The sequence below is a fragment of the Chaetura pelagica genome, unplaced genomic scaffold (genome assembly GCF_000747805.2).
Source record: "Chaetura pelagica isolate M959 unplaced genomic scaffold, ChaPel_1.0 scaffold213, whole genome shotgun sequence".
NCBI lineage: Eukaryota > Metazoa > Chordata > Aves > Apodiformes > Apodidae > Chaetura > Chaetura pelagica.
The window spans coordinates 520721-542581 of NW_009952597.1; the positions used below are offsets into that span (position 1 = coordinate 520721).

The 21861-nt window shown below is 36.6% G+C and overlaps 1 protein-coding gene across 1 annotated transcript in view; it reads left to right on the forward strand.

The window, feature by feature from the left end:
* SDK1 (sidekick cell adhesion molecule 1) overlaps nt 1–21861 on the forward strand; it is a 386227-nt gene that overhangs the window by 104849 nt on the left and 259517 nt on the right. Inside the window, exons 2-4 of the mRNA XM_009993680.1 lie at nt 3614–3773; nt 9303–9409; nt 13667–13814. Coding sequence (XP_009991982.1) covers nt 3614–3773; nt 9303–9409; nt 13667–13814 — 415 coding nt within the window. The remainder of the gene's footprint in view (nt 1–3613; nt 3774–9302; nt 9410–13666; nt 13815–21861) is intronic.

Sequence of the window (21861 nt, forward strand, 5' to 3'; positions counted from 1 at the left end):
TGTTTTTATTTATAAATCAGCATAGCTGAAAAGCCAGAGAGGCTGGAATTTATGAACACATTTAGCATTTAGAAGAAAGCAACAGTGTATAACATGAATGTTTGTTTTTTTTATGAACTATTTTACTGATGGATATTAATTCCAGGACTTTATTATTCCTGTTTCTAGGACTTGGACAGGCTTTTTATTAGCTCTTTGCTCCATCCTTCAAGAGAATAAAAACTGAAATGCCTTCATGCCTTTGAAACCCTTGTTTGGCTGAGGTTACCCCAATGGTGAGCCCTTCCTGTATTTAATTAATGAAGTCCAAGTATCTCTCACCAATTAAATGATGTCTCTTCATATCTTCTATCCCTTAGGCAGTTATTCCTTTCCCAATGTTCTCTTTCTGAGGTGGCTTTCATTTTTCCTGTCAGTTTTCCCATTTCCCTGGGATGCTCTGTAACATCCAAACTTGTCCTTCTAGGTCTGGATTAAAATTCTACTTCCCATTGCAGCTTAATGATGCGGAGCTCAGGGCTCAGCACCATCTGAATCATGTGCCTGAGCAGTGAGCAGCACTGTGCTGCAGAAATGCCAAAGTCATCAAAGCTTTCCTGCTAACTCTCTTCATGGAGTCAGTATTTTATTTTCATTTCTGCTTTCAGTGAATATATGGTGAGCTCTGATTACATAATTGCATTTGATAAACTGATGGTATGTGATGGATGAGAAAGTCAGGAATAAAAGATTAGAAGATAAAATTACTTCAAGGGTTTAAGTAAACCTTCCAGAGAGCTGGGGTAATTTATAAAGCCATATCCTTTATAAAAATATTCCAGTAGGTCTATTAAATTTTAGCTTCTACTAGAATTGGATTGAGTTTTGAGAATCATTTTCATGTAATACCAGCTTGATTGTGGTACTTTAACTGGGAGATAGCTCTGAGTGGGTTGCAGCATCACTGGGTCTGGAATATTTATTTGAGAAGGAAACGTAGGGCTGAGTGACAGACTTGGAGGCAGAAGTCCTTGTTTTTCAAATAAATAATTTTTTCCTGGAACGACATAAGTTACAAAGTGTGAGTGGATAACTCAGGGTGAAATAATGAAGGAGGTTATGCTGCTTGAGGCTTGAAATCACTGAAGACCAGGATCAACACATTACTCAGGTAGAGGCTTATAGTGCAGATAGCAGTTTCACTCTAATCTCCCTGAACAGCTTAACTTTCTTCAGGAAGAAATAGTTTAACAAGCTCATTTCATGAGCCTTTATCTACTTGCAGGTAAATGTCATGGTTTTCAGAGGACTCAGCACCAATAATGTGAATTTACTAATTGGACTCTAACACCTCCTTCCTCCAAACACCAGCACAACTCCCTGCCTTTTGTTTTCCACTGGAAACCAAACTTGACACCTCTAGTCTTGCAAGGGTAGAGCATCTGTCCCATAGCTCCTTTGGGAGACTCCCTAAAATATATCTGAAGCCTCTGAAAGGATTTAATATTTCCTCACTTGCCTGGAAATGCCTTTGTAAAAAATTGCTTTTTGCCTTTGATAAATGAAACATTTCACACTAACATAGCCTTAAATGTTTCTTTATACTGTTTTAAAACATGGGTTGATTTTACTAGTTAGGTGAAAATGGGAGTTGAGATAAGACTTCTCCACGATATTTACAGTCATTAAAACAACAAAAAAGAACATTTGGAAAATATAATCTTAGTCATATTATAGAGAAGTGTAAAAAGCATCTTTGTTTTGCCTGGGACTATCTGCTGGTTTGGAATTGTTTCTGTTTTTCACATGATGTCTTGTCATATCTTGCTATATATCTGATGTAAAAAAGATATTACTGATCTGCACTAGGCATTCATCAATTGATTTGAAAAATAAATTGTTTAAAATGCATCAGAAAAGGGCCTTACCTCAAAATACATTTTTAGATTTGGTTTATTAGGTCAGATTTGGTGCAAGTGTTAGCAAGTATTGCTTTTTTTTTTTTTTCTGCAGAAATAACTTTTTCTGAAGCTGAACTCTAAAAACTACAGGGACAATTTATCAATACTAATCATTACATGGTTATGCAGCTGATGTTCAGCTTTATAGCAAATTGCAGCAAGTAGTTTGGCAACAGTCAGCCTGGGACTCCCAGACCACAGTCGGCTGAAGCGCAGCTGCTGCCCTGGGACTGCACCAGGAGGCTGATAATGACTCTCTGTTGCCGTGTGGTCTGTTAAGTCATGAAAATTCCCTGATAAGGGGCAAAGTGAGAGATAAGGGCTCGGAGAGGCTGACATCACCAGGCCCAGCTGCATACCTACTGCAGTCCCCATCTTGTGTGGGGCACCTTGAAAGCTGCTGACACCCCTTGCCTTGAGCTCCTTCTTCCCTAACGTGTGTGGTTGCTGTCTTGTGGCTATCAGCTACTAAAGATTATACTGTGTGACCTCTGGATTGAAAGATTTGGGGCAGTCTTGAATAGTACATGAGGTGACTTCCCCATAAACTGTAAAAGACAGCTTGAACTCTCTAAACAACAAGGATAAAAATACTCGAGCTAAATCTAAAATAAGTTTCAAAAGAATGATTAGCAATTTAACTGAATGATTAATTACACTGGGACAATATTTGTGGATTTAAAAAAAAAGTATTTTGTATATAAAATATGCACACATATACTGCACTCCTAAAAAGCAGAGTACAGCTCTATATTTTGTATTCAATCTCTGACTTTGAATGTAACTTGAATATTTTATATATAATACATAAACATGTTAATTTTGATTATAGAAAGTATTTGTGAGCTTCTAAGAGCAAGTCTGTAACTCCTACATTGTTGCAAGTAGAAATTTGACACATCAAGTGTGAAAACCCTCACCGTCCAGAGGTGATAAGGGGTGTGTCTCCAGCAGGTGTAGACCTGTAATAAATCTGTATTTGTGTGAAGCTTTGGCAATTTACCAGTCAAGAGTGTTGCTGCTTGGAGTACTTGAGCATTTGTGATCCATGGGAGAACAAGAGTTTGAGACTGTGTGTGACCTTTGAACATTATTGAATATTCTAATTCAAAATCTGTTAGTGGTTTCAGGTAATGTAATTTAGCACATTTTGTTTGGCAGTAATGTTGAAAAACACATTAATCTTGTGATTTTGTGATGTGTTTTTCCTTAAACTCTTTTTCCTATCAAAATTCTTCATTTACCTTGAGACTTCTCCCTGCTGTGATAATAATTTCTACCCAAGATTACTCTTCTGGTTTCTATTCAAGAAATAAAAGAAATAAAAGGAAAGCTTTAAGTGGATTTAATCCTCACAGAGGAGAGGTGGGGAAAAAAAAAGAGGCCAATAGGGCTGTTCATTGCCCGCCACAGCAGACAGTGATGAAATTCTCATATGCATAAAAAGTAAACATGAACAAAAGCTTGTCTGAGTGGGCACTTCTAAACAAGTACCAAGGCTGAAGGTTATTGAGATTTGCTTCTGAAGCTAAAGCTGTTATGAATGTAGCAGTTTAAACCTTAACTACTGAATCATGTTGTCTCTTGCCATTTTGAGAAGTGAGGTAAACATTGGTGGTTTATACTGTCTCACTTCAATAGTTTACAAAAGCACTTTCCCCTCTGTGTTTCAGATGATGTTGCTCCTTACTTCAAGACTGAACCCGGTTTGCCCCAGATACACTTGGAAGGAAATCGACTCATCCTTACGTGCCTTGCTGAAGGCAGCTGGCCCTTGGAATTTAAGTGGTTACACAATGACAGTGAAATAACCACCTACTCCAGTGAATACAGGTAAATAAAAGCTATCTGATAACCTTCTCTAAGTGTAACTGCAAAAAATCCCCAAAGAAAACACACACACACCCCTAAACCCCAGTGCTTCAAAACAGCTCCTATGTTCTGATACCTTGACAGTGTGTTTTACCATCAAAGAAGACTGGGTTTTTCTTAAACAAGTGAGATCTCTATGAGAGAATCTCCTTTGCTAAAAATGACAGTACACTTTTCTAAATAAGGATCCTAATGTAGATTTTTTAAGTAGCAAAAAAGCTTTTTGCTGGAGATGTAACCTGACATGGTTTTGTAATCAATAGCAGGCAAAACCATACTGAGGTTAATCAGCAACAGCTGGCTGGCCAAATATCAAAATGTAAAACAGCCAAGTTTTGTCTCCTTTTCTTTAATGGAACCATTAACTATGCCTCCATAATGCAAATAGCAATTTCTATAACCTTCTAGAGATTTAATATTTATGCAATTTATTTGTTGCTTTCAAATTTTGTTGACATTAGGTAGTGAATTCTGAAGTTGTAAGTGGTGGGTTTGTGACAGATGTGGCCCTTATGTAACACTTGTCTTTAGGAAACCAGGCTAAATACTACACTTTTGTAATTACATTACTTACATTAGAGAAAAGTTATGATCTGTCACCATAGACAGAAATTACAGTATAGATTAGGATACAAATGCAGATAGTTGATCTCAAGTTCTCTATTGCTATAGAAGATAGTCCATAATTACTCTTCTTAAAGATTTTCAAAATTGTTACCTAACATTAGTTCTGTCTTCAATATTATTTACACTTACAGAGCAGTAGGGGGGAAAAAAGTCTCTTAAATTACATTTTAAAACTTTTTTAGCTCATTGAGCACATAATGCTAAATATATAAATCTTCCTAGCAATTAAAGATATTTTGATTTAGATGAGACTGCTTAGTCCTGAGTAATTGCATCTATTAGTGGCTGCTGTTTTCAAGCCTTGAGATACTCTGACACCTCAAAATGAGCCATACAGACATATAGGAAAGATTTGTGGATGCTTTCTAGAAAAGAAAAAAACCCTCTAATGGCACAATAAATCACGGAAGGTGTGAGCTTCACTTTGTGTAAATGCCACTTCTTTTGATCAACAACAACAGAGCCTGTTGTAGTTTCTTGGTAGAAGGAACTTGACAACAGCTCTTAACCACAGAAGATGCTGAGAAGCTAAGGCGAAGAAATGGTGTGGGAGGACAAAAACATGAACATAGAAAAAAACCAAAAAGCAAAGGTTAAAACTCAAGTTTGGGGATGTGTTAGTCACTGAGAGACTTAATCTCACTATGTGAAACCTGAAGAGGGACGTGATGTTTTGAAACTAAGATCAGAATACCATGGCATTTCTTAAATAAGTGCACATCCCAGTGCAAAATGGTGGTTTTACTGTGTTTTGCATTACAAGTTAGAATTAGTGTATGGAAACAGCTTTCCCAGGCTGTATGCATATATATGTGTATACAGCACCTTATTTCTTATTGCTGAATTCAGTCCAGGGAACATCAGGTCATGACATAAGCTGTATTTTAATAATTTTTCCTCTTTTCTATTGTATTTGTTTCTATTTCTAATTAAAACGTCCACTTAAGAGCTGATTAAGAAGATATTAAAATACTGGTTTATAATACTATAAGAATAAAATAACATTGATAATATTAATTTAGAAGTTGCAGCCCTATTATTACTAAAATAGCACAGTCAGAGATAAGCCAACCAGGATTTTGATTCTATAGCAATGCAAAGCTTTAAGATTCCAAAAGGATTATGTGGCACAGGTGCATTAGGATGAATGAAAGAAAGGAAAAGATTATGCTTAGACATAAAAATTCCCGTCGCAAAATTTAATCTTTGACCCCATAATAGTTTGCTCTGTGGTTCTCTTGGGTAAATGTCCTTTTAAAATGCATGGATCTTCCCTGTGTAAGTGACTTCTGTTGCAATTTGAATCATCAATCAAAGATTTTTTGGTAATTGATATTACTTAGTGTGTCTCAGTTGAAGTAATGTCTATATTGTAACAGACTAGAAATATTCAAAGCTTATTATAACACATGGAGTGAGTAAAGAACTAATTGCAGTCTTTGCATTTTGACATTGGTGACCCTGAAGGAAGAGCTTGTCTTTGTATAACCAGGCTGATTATGTGCACAGCCTGGCTTTTATAGTGACTGTGCATACCTGAGTTTGTATTAAGAATTTATAAAACAACCTTATAAATTCTTTGTGATCTGAGATACATGTAATGAAAACAAATCAATATTGCCCTCTGCAGTAGCAGTTTTTAGTTCTGTCTAGAAGTAAAGAGTCTTTAATGTTCAGGTAGTGACTTTTTGTTTTCTTTTGGATTAAGTTCTGGACCATGTGTGTTCCATATTTGATTTTGTGGTGTGGAGATATTAATTTATCTGAACTTAAAAAGTTAACAGTGTTTCTAAGCAGCAGTACCCATCCCTCCCTAACTAGTCCTCAGATTATGAAATTTGGTTTTTTAACATTGGAGACTTTTCAATTTTATTATGAATAAAAAAGTTAAATCAGTTGATGCATAAGAGCTTTCTTAAACATTTTGAATACAAGACAAGTTATATGACTATCTAATAAAATGTTTGATTTTATTTCTGTCTTCCCAATTGTGGCTATTGAAAACCTGTATTCTATAGGTTCACTTTTAGAGTATTTAAAATGAGGGAGTAGACTTGAAATTAGAAATTAATTAGAAATTAGGTGCTTGATGCCACTTAACCCTTAATATCTAACTCTGCAGCCCTGGTGATGGGGCGTGTTATATTCTCAAGACCTCCCTTGAAGCTTTTTTTATGCTTTTCATTTTGCATCAGCTGATGGAAATTTCCTCCACAGTCAGTTTCTTGTTGGCTGTACCATTCCAAATTGTCTGCTCTGACTCTCTGAATTACTTGTACAAACCCCTAGAAGTCTTTAATAACTTCCTGGCATCTATAAAATAGGAAGATGCTCCATCTTAAAAGTTAGAATGTAGATAAACAGAAAGAAAACTTGCATCTTGTCAATGTAAAAAATTGTATTAACCTTTGGTATAAATTCATTTGGTGGAATAAAGTCTTACTTAGAATTTAGAAAGCACTATTTGTATCCCTTCTGGCAAATCAGAAAACAAGTAGAATGGTGAAAGCATAAGGCAAAAAGCAGTACTTTTCTAGAGCAATGGAAAAATGTTCAAAAAATAATGAGATATATGAAGTGTATAAAAACTCTTTAAAGCTCTATAGACAGAATTAGAAATTTCACAAATATTTATCTCTTACACAGGTTTGTAACTTTCAAAGTAATCTCAAATAACGTAAATACGTGTTGTATCTTTTTTTTTTTCTTTACTTTTGCAGTTTAATTCTTCTCATTTTACTTGCCTTACCCTGCACACTGTTACCCTGCAGGTTCACTGAGAAGCCAGCTGCTTAGCAGGCTTGGGCTGCTTTGGAATTGCCAGAATAGATGGGATTTTCCCTTTAAACCTTTAAAAGATTTTCTTTTCCTCAGGCTACAGCAAAAACTAAAGTAGGACACTTCTGATCCAATTGATTTGTTTTGTCCAAGTGGAGGAAAAACTAACTCTGCATTACTGTCTTAATATAGATGAATGCCAAAGAAATAAGCCTTTAATTTTGGCTCTATTTAATATAGACAAGTGAAGAAATAAATGTTACCCAAGTTCAATACTAAATATTTACTGGAGGAAGAAAAGCTCATGAAGTTATAAACTATTTGTTAAAATGAACTGTAAAAATGAACTGTCAAGATTTATGTCAGAACCTCTGAAACGATTTTTTTATTATTTGTTGGGAATTTTTTGGCTTTTCTTCCCCCCGCCCCCCCCCAACCCCCCCAGATCATCATCTTGGCAGAGGAGGAAATTATTTTGTAGGGTGGCCTTATGTACTAATGATTTCTGCCTCGTGCCTTGTGTTTTCACCTCTTTTCTCACTCTATTTCCTGACATGCTCATCAAGCAAAAGGCAACATGGCCAGCAAGTATTTGTGTGCTGATTGTTGGGTTACTGTAACTTCCCAAAAGAGCACTGTTTTGAGTCTTCCTTCTTTTTCACACTACAAATGGTCATAATCCCTGGAGAAAATGTGCTGATTGCTCCCAAGGAGGCCAGGAGTCAGCTTAGACAACACAATTGCCTACAACTCATATATTTGGGAAGCCTGAATCTCCTAGGAATTGCAGTAGATTGCTAAAACTTATCTCTGGTGTTGGGCTCTGTTTTAATTCACTGTATTTGGTCACCTGACCTATTTCTTATAGTGTATTTGGTTGCAATTATGATGCAGCCATTATAGACTTAATTTAGAACTTAAACTTTCTTGTACCTCCTTTGTTTTCCTACTGTCTGATCCTGTTCAGCTCTGTACAATGCATAGTCTGTGTGAGTGTGAAAAGAGATGCTCCTTTTAGTGGAATTAAATTCTGAAGATTAAAATTAATTAGTTTTATTTTTCCTTATCTTTTCATAGAGACTTTCATTAATCCCTCCATAATATCTTCAGAAGGTGATGGGGGGAATATGCGCTTTGATTAATGTTTTTTTAATGCAGGATTATCTATATTATTCATGTGTTTTATTCACATGAAAACTGTGCCTATCAGCTCATTTTCATGTTGAGTAGTCAGAGTTGGATGAGGAAGGTGAGCATTAGTGGGCTAAGTGACTTTCTAAGTATATTGAAGGACAGAAGAAGTACAACTGTGTCTTTTGGAATCATGGAATGGTTAAGGTTGGGAGGGACCTTAATGATCATCAGTTTCCAACCTCCCTGCTATGAGCCTCATCTAACCTGGCCTTAAACACCTCCAGGGAAGGGGCATCCACAACCTCCTTGGGCAACCTATTCCAGCACTTTACTGTCCTTCTGGTGAAGAATTTCTCCTTGATGTGTCACCTGAATCTCTCCTCTTTCAGTTTGAAACCATTATTATCCCTTGTCCTATCACTGCGCTCCCTGGTGAAAAGCCCCTCCCCAGCTTTTCTGTAGGCCCCTTTCAGATATTCTTCTGAGTTCCAGTGATCTCACAGTGTAGTAAACATCTCTTTTTCACTGGAGACCTTTGATATTTCTGGCCAGTCTTCTTAATGCCTGCATTCAGTTTGTAGTCTTCTTGTGAACAAAACACCAGAAGCCTTCTGCCTGAGGAGTGAGGGTAGATAAAACTAAGAGAAACATCAAAGTTTGTATTTCAAGGGAATTCAAGGAGAACTAATTAGCACTTACCCAATGTAGATCTTCAGTCTGAAAGATATTTTATGCTTCAAGTATTTTTGGTTTTTTTTTGTTCTATATGATACAGAAACCTTGTAGTCAAAGATCAGAGATTGTGTGAGAATGCTGTTTGTAAGGAGAAAATACAATAAGCATTGGAGACAATGTGTAAAATATGAGGGGAGGAATAACAAATGTCACACAGAGTAGCATGGATCTGTCTTCGGGAAGAAGTGCACTATAATTCTGTCTTTTGTCTTGCAGATTCATCATCCCAGCTTTGCAGAGGTCTGATGCTGGTTTCTATCAGTGTGTCGTACGGAACAGGATGGGGGCTTTGCTGCAAAGAAGATCTGAAGTTCAAGTGGCATGTACGTGTAAACAGAAGTTCTTCTGGGATTCATTAGCTAACCTGTTCTTTTTGTCGATAAACACCAAACACAGCAATAACATTAGCTAGTTTGACAAGTTATTAGATATCATATTGAATACATTTTCAAACTTCTGCATCATGTGAATTTTCATGCTTAGTCTAGTTATCTTCTGGGAAGCAGATCAGAGCAGGGCAACATTAAATCTTTAAAGTGAGCTTTGAGATGCTCAGAGCCATCAAACCAGGATCATCTGGAGAGAGTTGTAGCATGGGAAAACTATTACACCCTCCCCTAGACACGCAGGGATTAAGAAAGGCCATATAGAACAAAAGAAACAATCAAAACAAAAGCCCAGAAGACAGCAGGGGATATCTGAAAAAGTATGGTGAATGTAGCTCTATGAAGATTTCAGATCATAATTCTTACTGCACAAAATAAGCAGTTGTTTCACAGTGAAAACCTTGCTAACCAAACTTTGAAAGTCTGTTCTCAACACCTTTCTGAACCAAGCTTTCCAATGTTTGCACCTCTTCAGTTTGTACTGTGCAGAATTTTTCAGAGTTGATCTTTAATTTGATACCCAACTTCCATTTCCAAGTGTTAAATTAGTTTTTCTCAGGAGTTAGTGCTGATTAACTTGACCTAAGAAATTATGGCAACTTTCTTTTTTTCTAATTAGCATATAGAAAATATAATCAAAATAACTTTGAAAATAACAATAAAATTAGGACTTTTTTTTTCAAAGTAAAAATCTATATTAAAAAATAATTAAAAACACAGATTTGTGTACTGTGTATGAACCATCTGATACACAGATTAAATTTATCTTCCTCAGAGCAAATAACTGGAAACCCCATAGCAGTAAATGACACTTGATAAATGGAATTTAGATAAATTGAATTGTTTATCAGAAACCCAATTCCAAGGAACTGATTCAAGTTAATCACTATGTCATGAGGGAGGTCACATGGAATTTCATGTGTTTTAAAATAAAAACAATTGGAAATGATAGTATGTAAGTTTTGGTATTATGTTCACCATTTATTTTACTAGAGCAAGTTATGCTACCATGTCTGTAGTGTCAGTAGTATCAGTAACTTTGTGTTTGATCTCTTGAGTTATTGTGTCAGAGATGCTGGCAGCTAATGTAAAAATAAAGTGCTGCTCAAGTGGAGCTTTCCCTCCCTGCCTTCTACCAGCCCTTGTGTCCCTGCTGTTTCCTCCTCCTAGTGATCTTGTGCTCACTCTGACATGCCACACTCTTACAATTACTTCTCTGAATGTTGTTTTTCTGGTTTAGGGAGTTATATCAGGTCACAGAAGGTCTAGTGAAAGCTGGTGTGAGTGTAACAGTGGGATAGGGACTTTCAACAAGGTTAAAAAGGGAAGATGGAGCAGGGGAAGGGGAGATGCTTCTTGTTCTGCAGCAGTGAGCTGTTGGATGCCTCTGGAGTTGCATCTACAGGTGTGGTTTCAGGGGACAAAGGCTTTGGTAGCAGTACCAGAGAGACGTGCCCATTTCCTTCTCCATCCCACTAATCATTCCCGCTCTTGTACTGCAGTTCAGCATGCAGTGCTATCCCTTCAGGCTCAGCAGGGAAAGGTGTTTGTACAGCTGTGGAGTGGGAAACTTCTCCAAAATTGGGGGGAAAAAAAAAAAAAAAAAAGAAAAAGGAGAAACTGTTTTGTAGGTTTTGTAGGTTCTGTCAAAATAGTTCTTCCCCCTTCCCCATCTTCCTCCCTAGGCAGCTGTACAGGCAGTTGTACTGCTGTAGTGGGGGGAACAATCCTTGAGGAGGGACGTGAGAGAACCATGGTAAGAAGGAGGCACAGGAACACTTTCCCTGGATACTGCTGCTAAGGAATTTTGTCTCCTGAAAAGACAGGCTTATTTCCCTCTGAATGAGGGAAAGGTTTGCAGTGAAGTGTTTTGTTTCTCCAGGTTTGTGTGTGTGTTTGGTTGTTCTTGAGAGAGAGAAGTGTAATTATTTACTTTTCTTTGGTTTTATTTTTTCCCCCATTTAATTTGTAGTTCTGCATTGCTGCCTATGACTGAAAAGCTATCTCTTAGGAACTTTTCTATCTGTTTTCAGCAGTCCATTGTTTATTTTCATTGATAAAGACATTGACACAAAGCAAAGCACATCTTATGTGATTTGGGAGACCCTTAGGCTTGAAGCTACAGTGGCATATAGGTTTCCACAGGGGAACAGTCAGACTTGTACTTTGCTCTGACAGAGTGAAGTGTCATACAAGTTTTAAATGCCCTCTTTAAATGCCAATCTAGCTATTTATACCATGTGATTGTTTTCTGTATTTTAACATTTTCAATCTAGATTGATTTAATCTCTGGATATAATAAAGTACTGGATATTTTATCATATTTTACTTACTGGTTATTCCTAAAAATATATTGGAAAGCAACATGTCAAAGGGTCAGTAAAATGATCTTATCTGGTTATCAAGAGTTACAGGGAACTACATGTTAGATGTTTCATTTGGAAAGGTTCACAGGAAATGAACTTTTTTTGCCACTGGATAGAGAATGCTCCCCAATACACTTAAACTCAAGATCTCTAGTTAAAAATTGAAAGACACAATTATAATGTGCACTGAGAAAGATCCAAGGTATTTCCCATCTCCTAGGTCTCTGAAGTAGCAGGGAACTTGTTAAATAATTTAAAAAATGTTCTCAACACATGCTAACATTTTACTTAACTGAATGGGGACAGATCTATAGGTGATAAAACTGCCGAGTAAATCTTAATTACAGAATGGGCTTAAAAACTCTTGGTTTGTGAAGACTAAAATAATCACATGACAGTGAAGTTAATTAGATCAGCCTACATGGTTTGAAACTTCTTTTCAAGTAGGTGATCTAATTACAGTTGTAAGAAATATGGAGCAAGAGGAAGTAAAATGCTGATTACGTCTGAATAAATAACTTGAAAATCACAAAGATGATTAAAGCTTCTTTAAATTACCATGTGCTTTTAATTCCTGCTCTTGTTCTGTCCCTTCTCATCTCCTACCATCCACAGACATGGTAGTAGTTTTCCATGTTTCAATGTGCTTTGCATCCCTTTCTGCAACAGAGAACTTGTAAAAAAACCCTGTGGTCCTTAAAATAATAATAATAATGAAAAGACAATTCAGTGGCAGAAACCAGAATAGTTCTTTGTGGGTGTCACTTCCTTGGTTTAGCGCAAATTAAAATGTATGGAGGTGCTTTGGAGGGTGAATAAGTAGGAGCCTACAGCTCTGTTTATTTTAATGAAATGTGATACAAAAGGCAAAAGAAAAACAAGAAGAAAATGTTCACTGAATTTTTACAATGACTCCATAGATCCATAAACTTGTCTATGAAATAAAAGCTTCAGAGACAGATTCTGCGACTGTAGGGTTTTTTTCTTCCATTAAATTTTTTGTTAAAAGCTGCTTCTTAATACTAGTGATGCCTTTGTAGATATCAGAGATCTAGACGCTCTATTTAAATCCTGGTATAAAGCCAGAACTAAGAGCTGGCAGCATGACCACAGCCTTGTTATTTTGGTATCTTTTTGGGTATCTTGCACAGATTTGACTGTGCATTGTTTGTTTACAGGTGATAACAGTTGCTTCTCTTTCTGGCTACAGATAAAAGGATTAAAGAAAATCTGGTGATCGAAGCATTTATAAAATATGCACTATTTGCACTCCTTTGCATTGCACAGGAATGTATTTTATATTGTGCAAGGATTTCTTTTAAAAAAAAAAAAATGAAACAAAACTAAAATGAACCTTCATTAGAATGTCACTTTTATTTAAAAAATACTTGATTATCACAGCAGAGCACAGAGGCCAGCAGAGATTGATTCAGAAATGCCTGAGAGTTGGTCCTCCTTTCTTTAGTTTTGTATGGGATTTTGGATATGCAAGGATTTCTTTTAAAAAAAAAAAAATGAAACAAAACTAAAATGAACCTTCATTAGAATGTCACTTTTATTTAAAAAATACTTGATTATCACAGCAGAGCACAGAGGCCAGGCAGGACTGCTGACTGAGGCACTTCCGTGCACTAGCAGCACTTGGATTTGCCTTATGCCTCATGTTCATCCAAATCTCTATTAATCAAGAGTGTCTCATGAGCTGTAATGTCATGCTGACTAATTATAACAATGCCAATGACTCCTGTAAAACACAGGTATTTCTCTGTCCACTGTAAAGAAATAGACACAAGAACTTCCAGGACTTAATATAATTTTTTCTTTGCAGACATGGGAAATTTCATGGACACAATCCAGAGAAAAACAGTGACCCAAGGACAAGCTGCAGTTCTAAACTTCCCAAACATACTCAGCCATCCAAGGCCACAAGTGACATGGTTTAGAGATGGACACAAGATTATTCCAAGCAGCAGAATGTAAGTCCATTTGAAGCTCAAAATACTCCCACCCTAAAATATGATTTATTCTATTTGATAACGCAACTTACATTTTAAGTACACTAATTAAGGTTTAAAGAGAATAAAGTAGCCTTGCTCTACCAAAGTTTGAGATAAATGACTATTTTAAGACCATCTCTGAACTTCCTAAGCAGTTTGACAAAATAATTCATGTGATTTTAATGGTTCTGGTGCAGCATAAGGGGCTAGATAGGCAGAATGTCTGCACTTCCTTCACGCTATTCATTTTCATGATACATTTTGGAAAAGTAAATGCTCTTCTTCAATTACGTTTACTTGAGTGGACTAACTTAATGAATACTGAGATTTTTCTTTTTTAGGATGAGTCTGTTATTATTTTATTTTTTTTTCAGAGAGTTATGCTTATGCCATTTTCCTCATGATAAAACTCTAGGCATTGCTTATTTTTTCCTTATTTTTTTTTGCCTACAATGACAGTTTTATTTCTTTTTTGACTAATTAGCAGATCATCCACTAATGGCACAGTATTTGCTCTTTGATTAGTTATTTTCTGAAGGTGTGCTCATTTATCTTTTCCTGAAACAGTTATTAAGCCATCCTGTTTTTTTTTTACCTGCAGAGTTTTTTATTTAGAGGCTGAAGCTGTTCTCTGTAACATTACAGAATGTAAATTAAATCTTACTTGCCTAATTTTTTAGGAAGCTGTTGACATGCCAAGAATGTTGATGGTTATTTTTATCTGTGTATTATATATTCATGTGTTCAAAGGGATAGATGTACTTGCAACTGGTGGTAGTGGGGTATTGCTAAGTTCCAGAAGAGGTGGTGAGTCTTCAGAGTTTTTATTAGAAATGAAAAACTATTCTTGGATTTTAATTTGTACTGTATATATTACTGCTGCTTAGGTGCATTTTTTAAACCTGAAATCTAATATTACAGGCTAAAAAAATTCTGTTAATATTAGCATTGCAGGGATGTGAAGCAACTATGTAATAATTTATGAATAATTTAATAGTAATTGGATGGGAAACAAGCTGGAAGATGAAACAATGGGTTTCTGGGCAATCACTTGAAGAGAGCTAAGCGACAAATCCTGAGTTATTAACCATTAAGAATCTACTTTCTTCACTCCTGCCACATTACACATTTTCTTTTGTTAATGCTGAGAATACACAAATCAAAAATTTGCAGATAGTGAGAAAGCTTTGTTATCCAGGTATCAGACAGTTTCTTGGGAGCTGTAACGGGGGAACAGAAGAGTGATGTAGGCAAGCATGGAAATGAGATTGGTGTGAGTTCTCTTGCAGTTTGGGAAAATGGCAAGTACAGATCTCTGTAGCATATATTAGTTAATATAAAATCTTAATTTTCTCAAGCTATACTTTTACGTTTGGGATTGTTAAAGTAAAATCACTTGCACTTCATAGGATTGTGGTAATGCTTACAAATGGGAGAACAGTAGAACTCTCTTCTCTACTAGGGATGAAGTATACCTGCATGTTTTTGCATTTATTGTATTCCCATGGACAGAAATTCTGCCTGAAAGGAATCTGAGGACATTTGCCCAGTCTGTGTAGGGATTTCTCAATAATTTTGCAACAGAACACATATTCTGAAAAGTGTGAACCTCCTTGGAAGTTTGATAGGTACCATACAGTAGGCATGAAAAGTTCAAGAAGGGACAGATTTATGGTACACACACCAATTATCAGTGCACTCCATGTCCAGTAAGTCTGCTGCTCCCTCAAAGTATTGGGAAAACCATATAACATCCCTTCAGATATTGCTGTGAATCAATATGACAGCCCTAAAAATACAGGAAAACTGAGACATGGAGAAGATGTGTATAAAACTGTGGCAAACGTGAAAGTATCTCACAAGAGCTGTTTCTTATCTGTGGAGCAAATTGCACATTTAACATCATGTTTTCTGTATACAAAGAGGTGTGGTGATTTAACTCATCAGTTTAGCAGGTGAGCCAGTGTGATTGATGCAAACTGCTAAACTGGTTGGTTAATCTGCTACACCCACCTTGTTCAGATGCTCTTTAAAGTGATTAAAAGTGCTTTATCTTGCTAAATGACTATAAAGCTTTTTTCATCTTCTTCTACAAGCTTACCATGATTTGGCCAAATCAATCAGCTAATCTGTCAGCTGGAATGATGGTTTTTAGGAGTGACATGGCTGCAGTGTGTGCAGACTGAGGTGAGCAGTGCTAAAAATGAGGATGGTGGTGGTGTAATTATTGTTCCAAAGAATTTCTCATCAGTGCCTTCTGAATACAGACAAAGTTGACATTACCCAATATTCTCTCTTTAGCAACTTTTAATAAAACAATTAATTTAAATATTGGTCAAGTTAACTCTCAAATCATGTAAAAGCCTTAATTAAGACCTACAGTACTTAACACTGCAGCATTTTTGTCCTATAATAATAACACTGATACTTATTTACACACTGATAATGTCATCACTAGACTGAATTCCTTTCACTCATGAGAAAACAATGAGTGTTCTGAGTTGTGCTTATGTGAGAAATATGAAAGATCAAAAGTAAAGGACTAGTTCTGAGGAAAAGAAAAAAAAAGTGACATGTTTCAAGGAATGTAATTTAGTTGGCTCTGCAGTAGGGCTTACCTGGCAGTTTTAAGGTCATAAAGGCTGCTGTCTTTCTCTGTCACTGTTTGCCAGTATTTAGGACATTCATGGGGAGGGATCCTGGAGTTATTCAGAATTTCAGTAGTAGTTTATTTCTAGGGAGCTAAGATAAGAGTCACTGAACAGTCAAAATATTCTGGTCTCACTGCATGCATTATTTTACAGGTTCTTTACAATATGTCAAATAAGACTTATTTTTTCTTTATGTTTTGCAATAATTATTTTATACACCCTAATAAAATTGCCAGTTCTAACCTCCCTTGCAAAGGACAGGGTCATCTTCAACTAGGTCCTGTTTTTCAGTGTCCTATATAACCTGGCCTTGAATGTTCCCAGGGATGGGGCATCTACCACCTCTCTGGGCAACCTGTGCCACAGTTTCACAGGACCTAGTGTGAATCTATTGTCTTTCAGTTTAAACCTCTCAATCCTTGTTGAGGCCCTACTAAAGTGTTTGTCCCTATCTTTCTTGTAGGCCCCCTTTAAGTATTGAAAGGCTTCAACAAGGTTTCTCCAGACCCTTCTCTCCAGGATGAACGATCCCAACTCTCCCAATCTTTCCTCACAGGAGAGGGCTCCAGCCCTCTGATCATTTCTGTGGCCTCCTCTGGACCTGTCCCAACAGGATTATGTTTTTCTGTGCTGAAGACCCCAGAGCTGGATGCAGAACTGCAGGGGAGGTCTCACGAAGCAGATATTCCTGAGTTTTGATGACCAGGTGTAACAAACCTGTATTTTCCTACCTCTCTCACTGATCATAAGGCTGAAAGCTCAGTTGTTTAGCTTGCATGACTGCAGTTTTTTCTGAGAGAAAGCTTTCTTGAAGACATGGACTTTTTTAATCAAACTGCAGATTCTTTTGAATTTAACTGGTAGTGTAACTCCTGGTGGAATCAAGCAAGTAACTATATATGAATTCCCATTTTAGTGGTGTTGGTGCCATAACATGTTGTTAAAGCCACCAGATGAAAACAAGAATAACATCACAAGTTCCTCCCAAATGGGTAGGCATGGAAAGTCAACAAATCCCTGTATAATGTATGAATGTGGAGCAAATGTCCTGCACGTCCTCATGGGGTTGTTGTTATAGTTTATGACTTAAGGCAACCAACAAATCTGCAGCAGAGCTAGTGGGACATGATGGTGCATGTTTAAAAATTTAAGTTCTAAAATTTTCTCCCCTCCTTTTTTAGTACAGTGTGCATGTATATTCATTTTGGCTTTTGTGCATTATCTGGCAGCAAAACCTCAGTTGATATTTTAAAGGGTTAGTTCTGTGTTGTCAGAAGCTGTGTACGTGCTAGGAAATCTTGAAATGGAGAATCAGAGAGAAGCTCAAAAGATCAGCAGCAAGAGAAAAATAAACAAGGAGAGGGATTAGGGTTTAGGATGTTTATTATTATTTACATGAAAATTTTCCATTAAGTTTTAGCAAAGTCTTCATGTTACACCCAAACAGATAAATGTTTTCCAAACATACCAGACTAATGAGGACTTGCAGCTGTACTGTTATCCAGGATCTTGACTGATGGGATGATTTTGCCAGTTCCCTCTCACATCTTACAGAAAACAATAGCCTCTCCAAAGGTAACTGCATCTAAAGAATTTGCTTCTTTGAGATGTCAAGTCCTCAGCTGGCCTTGCCTGGGTGCACTTCATCAGACTTAAAAGCAGAACACATTTAACTTTTTTAACACCAGGCATCTGCACTACCTTGGAGAGGCACAAAGGACAGTAACACCATCAAGGTCTCCAATTGCCTTTCAGTTACAGTATTGAGGAATGAAATCCTTAGTAGTCTTAGAGGATATTTTTGCCTTTTTCTAAATGAAGGACTTTTTCATTGAATGTGTTCACTCCAGCCATCAGTTCATTTATTATTGGTTTCTTCTTTAAGAGGAAAACTTCTACCATGAAGACATTATTACTATCTTCATTAACTTCCTTACAGTGAAACTATTTTTCCCCTTAATAAGTGGCAGTTAGATGAATATGAAAGCATATCTTCTGGTAATGCAATTAGGTCTGACACAAAGTAGGAAATTTCCATTTTTTTGGCAAATTAAAGGTACTTTATGTGTGTCCCTTGCAACTAGGTGGACATTTTGTCACTTGGTTAACTGTTCGTGAACCAAACACTTTACAAATGCACTTCATCCCACTAGCCAGGGAAGATGAATTGCTTTTAGGTGTACATGAGTTTAATATCTACTTTTTTGCAGTAAGAATAATTCACTATGCAGTTGGAAGTGTGTGGTCATTGCTGACTCTTTGTAGAGACTGAATGTGCTGACAGATTGTGGCATGAAAATATGAGGCTCAAGCAACTGTCAAATATAACTTGTTGTGGTCTTAAATGCCCATAATACCTTGCAAATAAGAAAAGCCGGTGCAGATTTACTAGTGATTGAAGGTAAAATTGCAAAACATTAATGACAATTGCAAAAAAAAAAAAAAAAAAAAGAGTAACTCTACCTAAATAGGCTTTAAAAGATGAGAAAAGTTATCTGGGAATAATACATGAGATTTTGGGCTGATATTAGAATTATGTTAGGTTTTGCTTTGATGATAGCAGCTGACTTAATGTGCCATATATATATATATATATATATTTCACTTTAAAACAAACACTACCTCATTTTTATATGAGCAGTTCTAGAGCCAGCAATGCATTTCCCTACAAGCACCAGCCTGTCATCCAACTTATGTTAGTTGCACATAATTACTTTTCACATACACCAGATAATACTTTAATTAAAATTGTGATGATTAGCACTGGTGAACAATAAATTCCAAGACTGTCAGCTCTGCAGTGTATTAGCTGAGCAATACTTAACAAAAAATAAAATAGTTTGCATATCTCTTAAGTCTGCTAATACTGTGGACTGACACCTCAGAAGTAAGAGACAGGGCAAAAATCTGCCATTTTTATCTGTCTCTACCTTTTACAGACTCCACATTGATTCTAATGTCAGTTACCTGAAAAATAATATTTTGTAAACTTCAGTTATTTTCATAAACTGAAATTCATTAGTACCCTATTATTTAATTTCTTTAGCTTCTACTTTGAGTAACTTCAATTTGAAGGAACAGGCAGCACTAGGAACCATCTTACATCCATTTTTACTGTTATCTCCACACGCATATGAAAGACTGTGGGGAAATCTCCCATCATCATCTCTTCAAGTGCTCAGTTTGAGCAGTCCTGAGTGCTGTCAGTGGACTGGCTTGAGCATTATTGTCTGCTGTGTGCAGCAGAGGAAAACGTTAACACCTCAGGGTAAGCAAATCCCAGGATTATTTTCTAAAGCTGTTTGCCTTGTCTGGCTTCAACCTCGCTGTTTTTTCTCCCTGCTCATAATTTGTTTGTCACAGGTTTTAAACATATGTTGAAAAATTAATTTCTCCAGACCCCTTAACTTCTAGAGGGAAATCTTGCCTGCTGGTTAGACAAAGGGAGGGGAAGGTAGAGTCATGTTTGGGGAGCATGTCTGGGCTGAAAGCAGCATGTGTAGAAGCAACGCAGCCCATCAGAAGTGGAAGAGGGAGAGTAGAAAAAAAATTGCTGCCAAAAAGCTTCCCTTTTAGCAAGACTCATTTGGAAGTAGATTCTTCCCAAGAGAGACACTCTGATGAGATGTGAGGCACATTTTGGGATTTGACCAATATGTTTCATTACAAATTTGGACCACAAACCACAGAGGGTTTTTTAATATATATTTTTTTCATAAGCCAGGGGAAGCTGCTGCCATTATGCTAGAACTGTAAAACCCATATTTTTTGCTAGAAAAAGAGTGGATGCTTGGAACTTATATTGTGTTTTAATGGGCCTCAGCTGCTCACGGTATCTTTCAGCACAATCTTCAACAGCTGTAAATTTCAATAAAACTTTAAAGATCATAGAATCATAGAATCTTAGGGGCTGGAAGGGACCTCGAGAGATCATCTAGTCCAACCCCCCTGCCAGAGCAGGGTCACCTAGAGTACATCACACAGGAACTCATCCAGGTGGGTTTTGAATGTCTCCAGTGAGGGAGACTCCACAACCTCCCTGGGCAGTCTGTTCCAGTGCTCTGTCACTCTCACAGTAAAAAAATTTTTTCGGATATTCACCTTGAACTTCCTATGCTCCAATTTACACCCATTACCCCTTGTCCTATCACTGGTCATCACCGAGAAAAGCCTAACTCTGTCCCCCTGACACTCACCCCTTACATATTTGTAAACATTGATGAGGTCACCCCTCAGTCTTCTTTTCTCCAAGCTAAAGAGACCCAGCTCCCTCAGCCTTTCCTCATAAGGGAGATGTTCCACTCCCTTAATCATCTTCGTAGCTCTGCGATCACTGTCTAAGTGGAAAATCTGTTGAATATTGTTTTCCCTAAGATGATCACATTTAAAGAACAAAATCATTTTATGTGCCACTGTGTTTATTAATCATAGATTTGGAATTTGTATAACAAAGGGAATGACAGTGTCACTAGAAGGAAACCTTTTTGCTCTAAGTATGATTTAGTTATCACAGCTTGCAGTAGAAATTGATTTATGAGTTTGTTGCTTTCTGGGGACAAATGTACTTTGAGAGAGAAAATATGGACTACAAAAACATGTTAGTAACATTATTCTTTGGAAGCGAGCTATGTGCTATTATTTCAAAATCATATTCAATTTAGAGGTGAATAAATATGAAGACTCATTGTCGTTTTACTTTGGGTCTCACTTCTTGCATCTGCTGCATTTTCTAATCAGAACTAGTAATGATACTAGGGACAAATAATGAATATCAGCCTTTAACAACTAATGTACTTTTGGGGAAAAAGATTTTTCTGTCCATTTTTTAAGTACTCTGTCTAGAAATTGAAGTATTTTAATATTTAGCCAAGATAAGATTAGGTAAAACTGTTGCAGCCTTTCTGAAGAGGAAATATGCAAAAGAAAACTCCAGCTTTATGCTTAAATAATGGCGATTATTTACAAATCCCTGGGAACAATTTATCTCCCATGACCTCTCACATATCTTTGTTTTTATGGAAATAGATGCAAAATACTTGTGACTTATCAAATATAGCAAAAGGTAATGTCCTGTGTTTACCAATTCCCTTTTATTAATCAAAACTGACTGAAGGAAAATGTATCTGTCAGTACTGCTGGCTGTATATTACAAAGGATTATTCCTTTTTTTTCTGTGCAGAAACAGGCCAGTTCTGTCTTTCCCCACGGTTTGAGTGGTTTTTTGTATGATGTACAAAGGTGTTAAGACTTCTAAGTTTGTAATTTTATAATACAGGTTTATGCAGAAGAAATGTAAAAGCCTGTCATTCTGGCAGATCTACTTTCATATTGAAAACTGTTGTGTGGTTCAGGAAGAAAAAAAAAAACCCACAGAA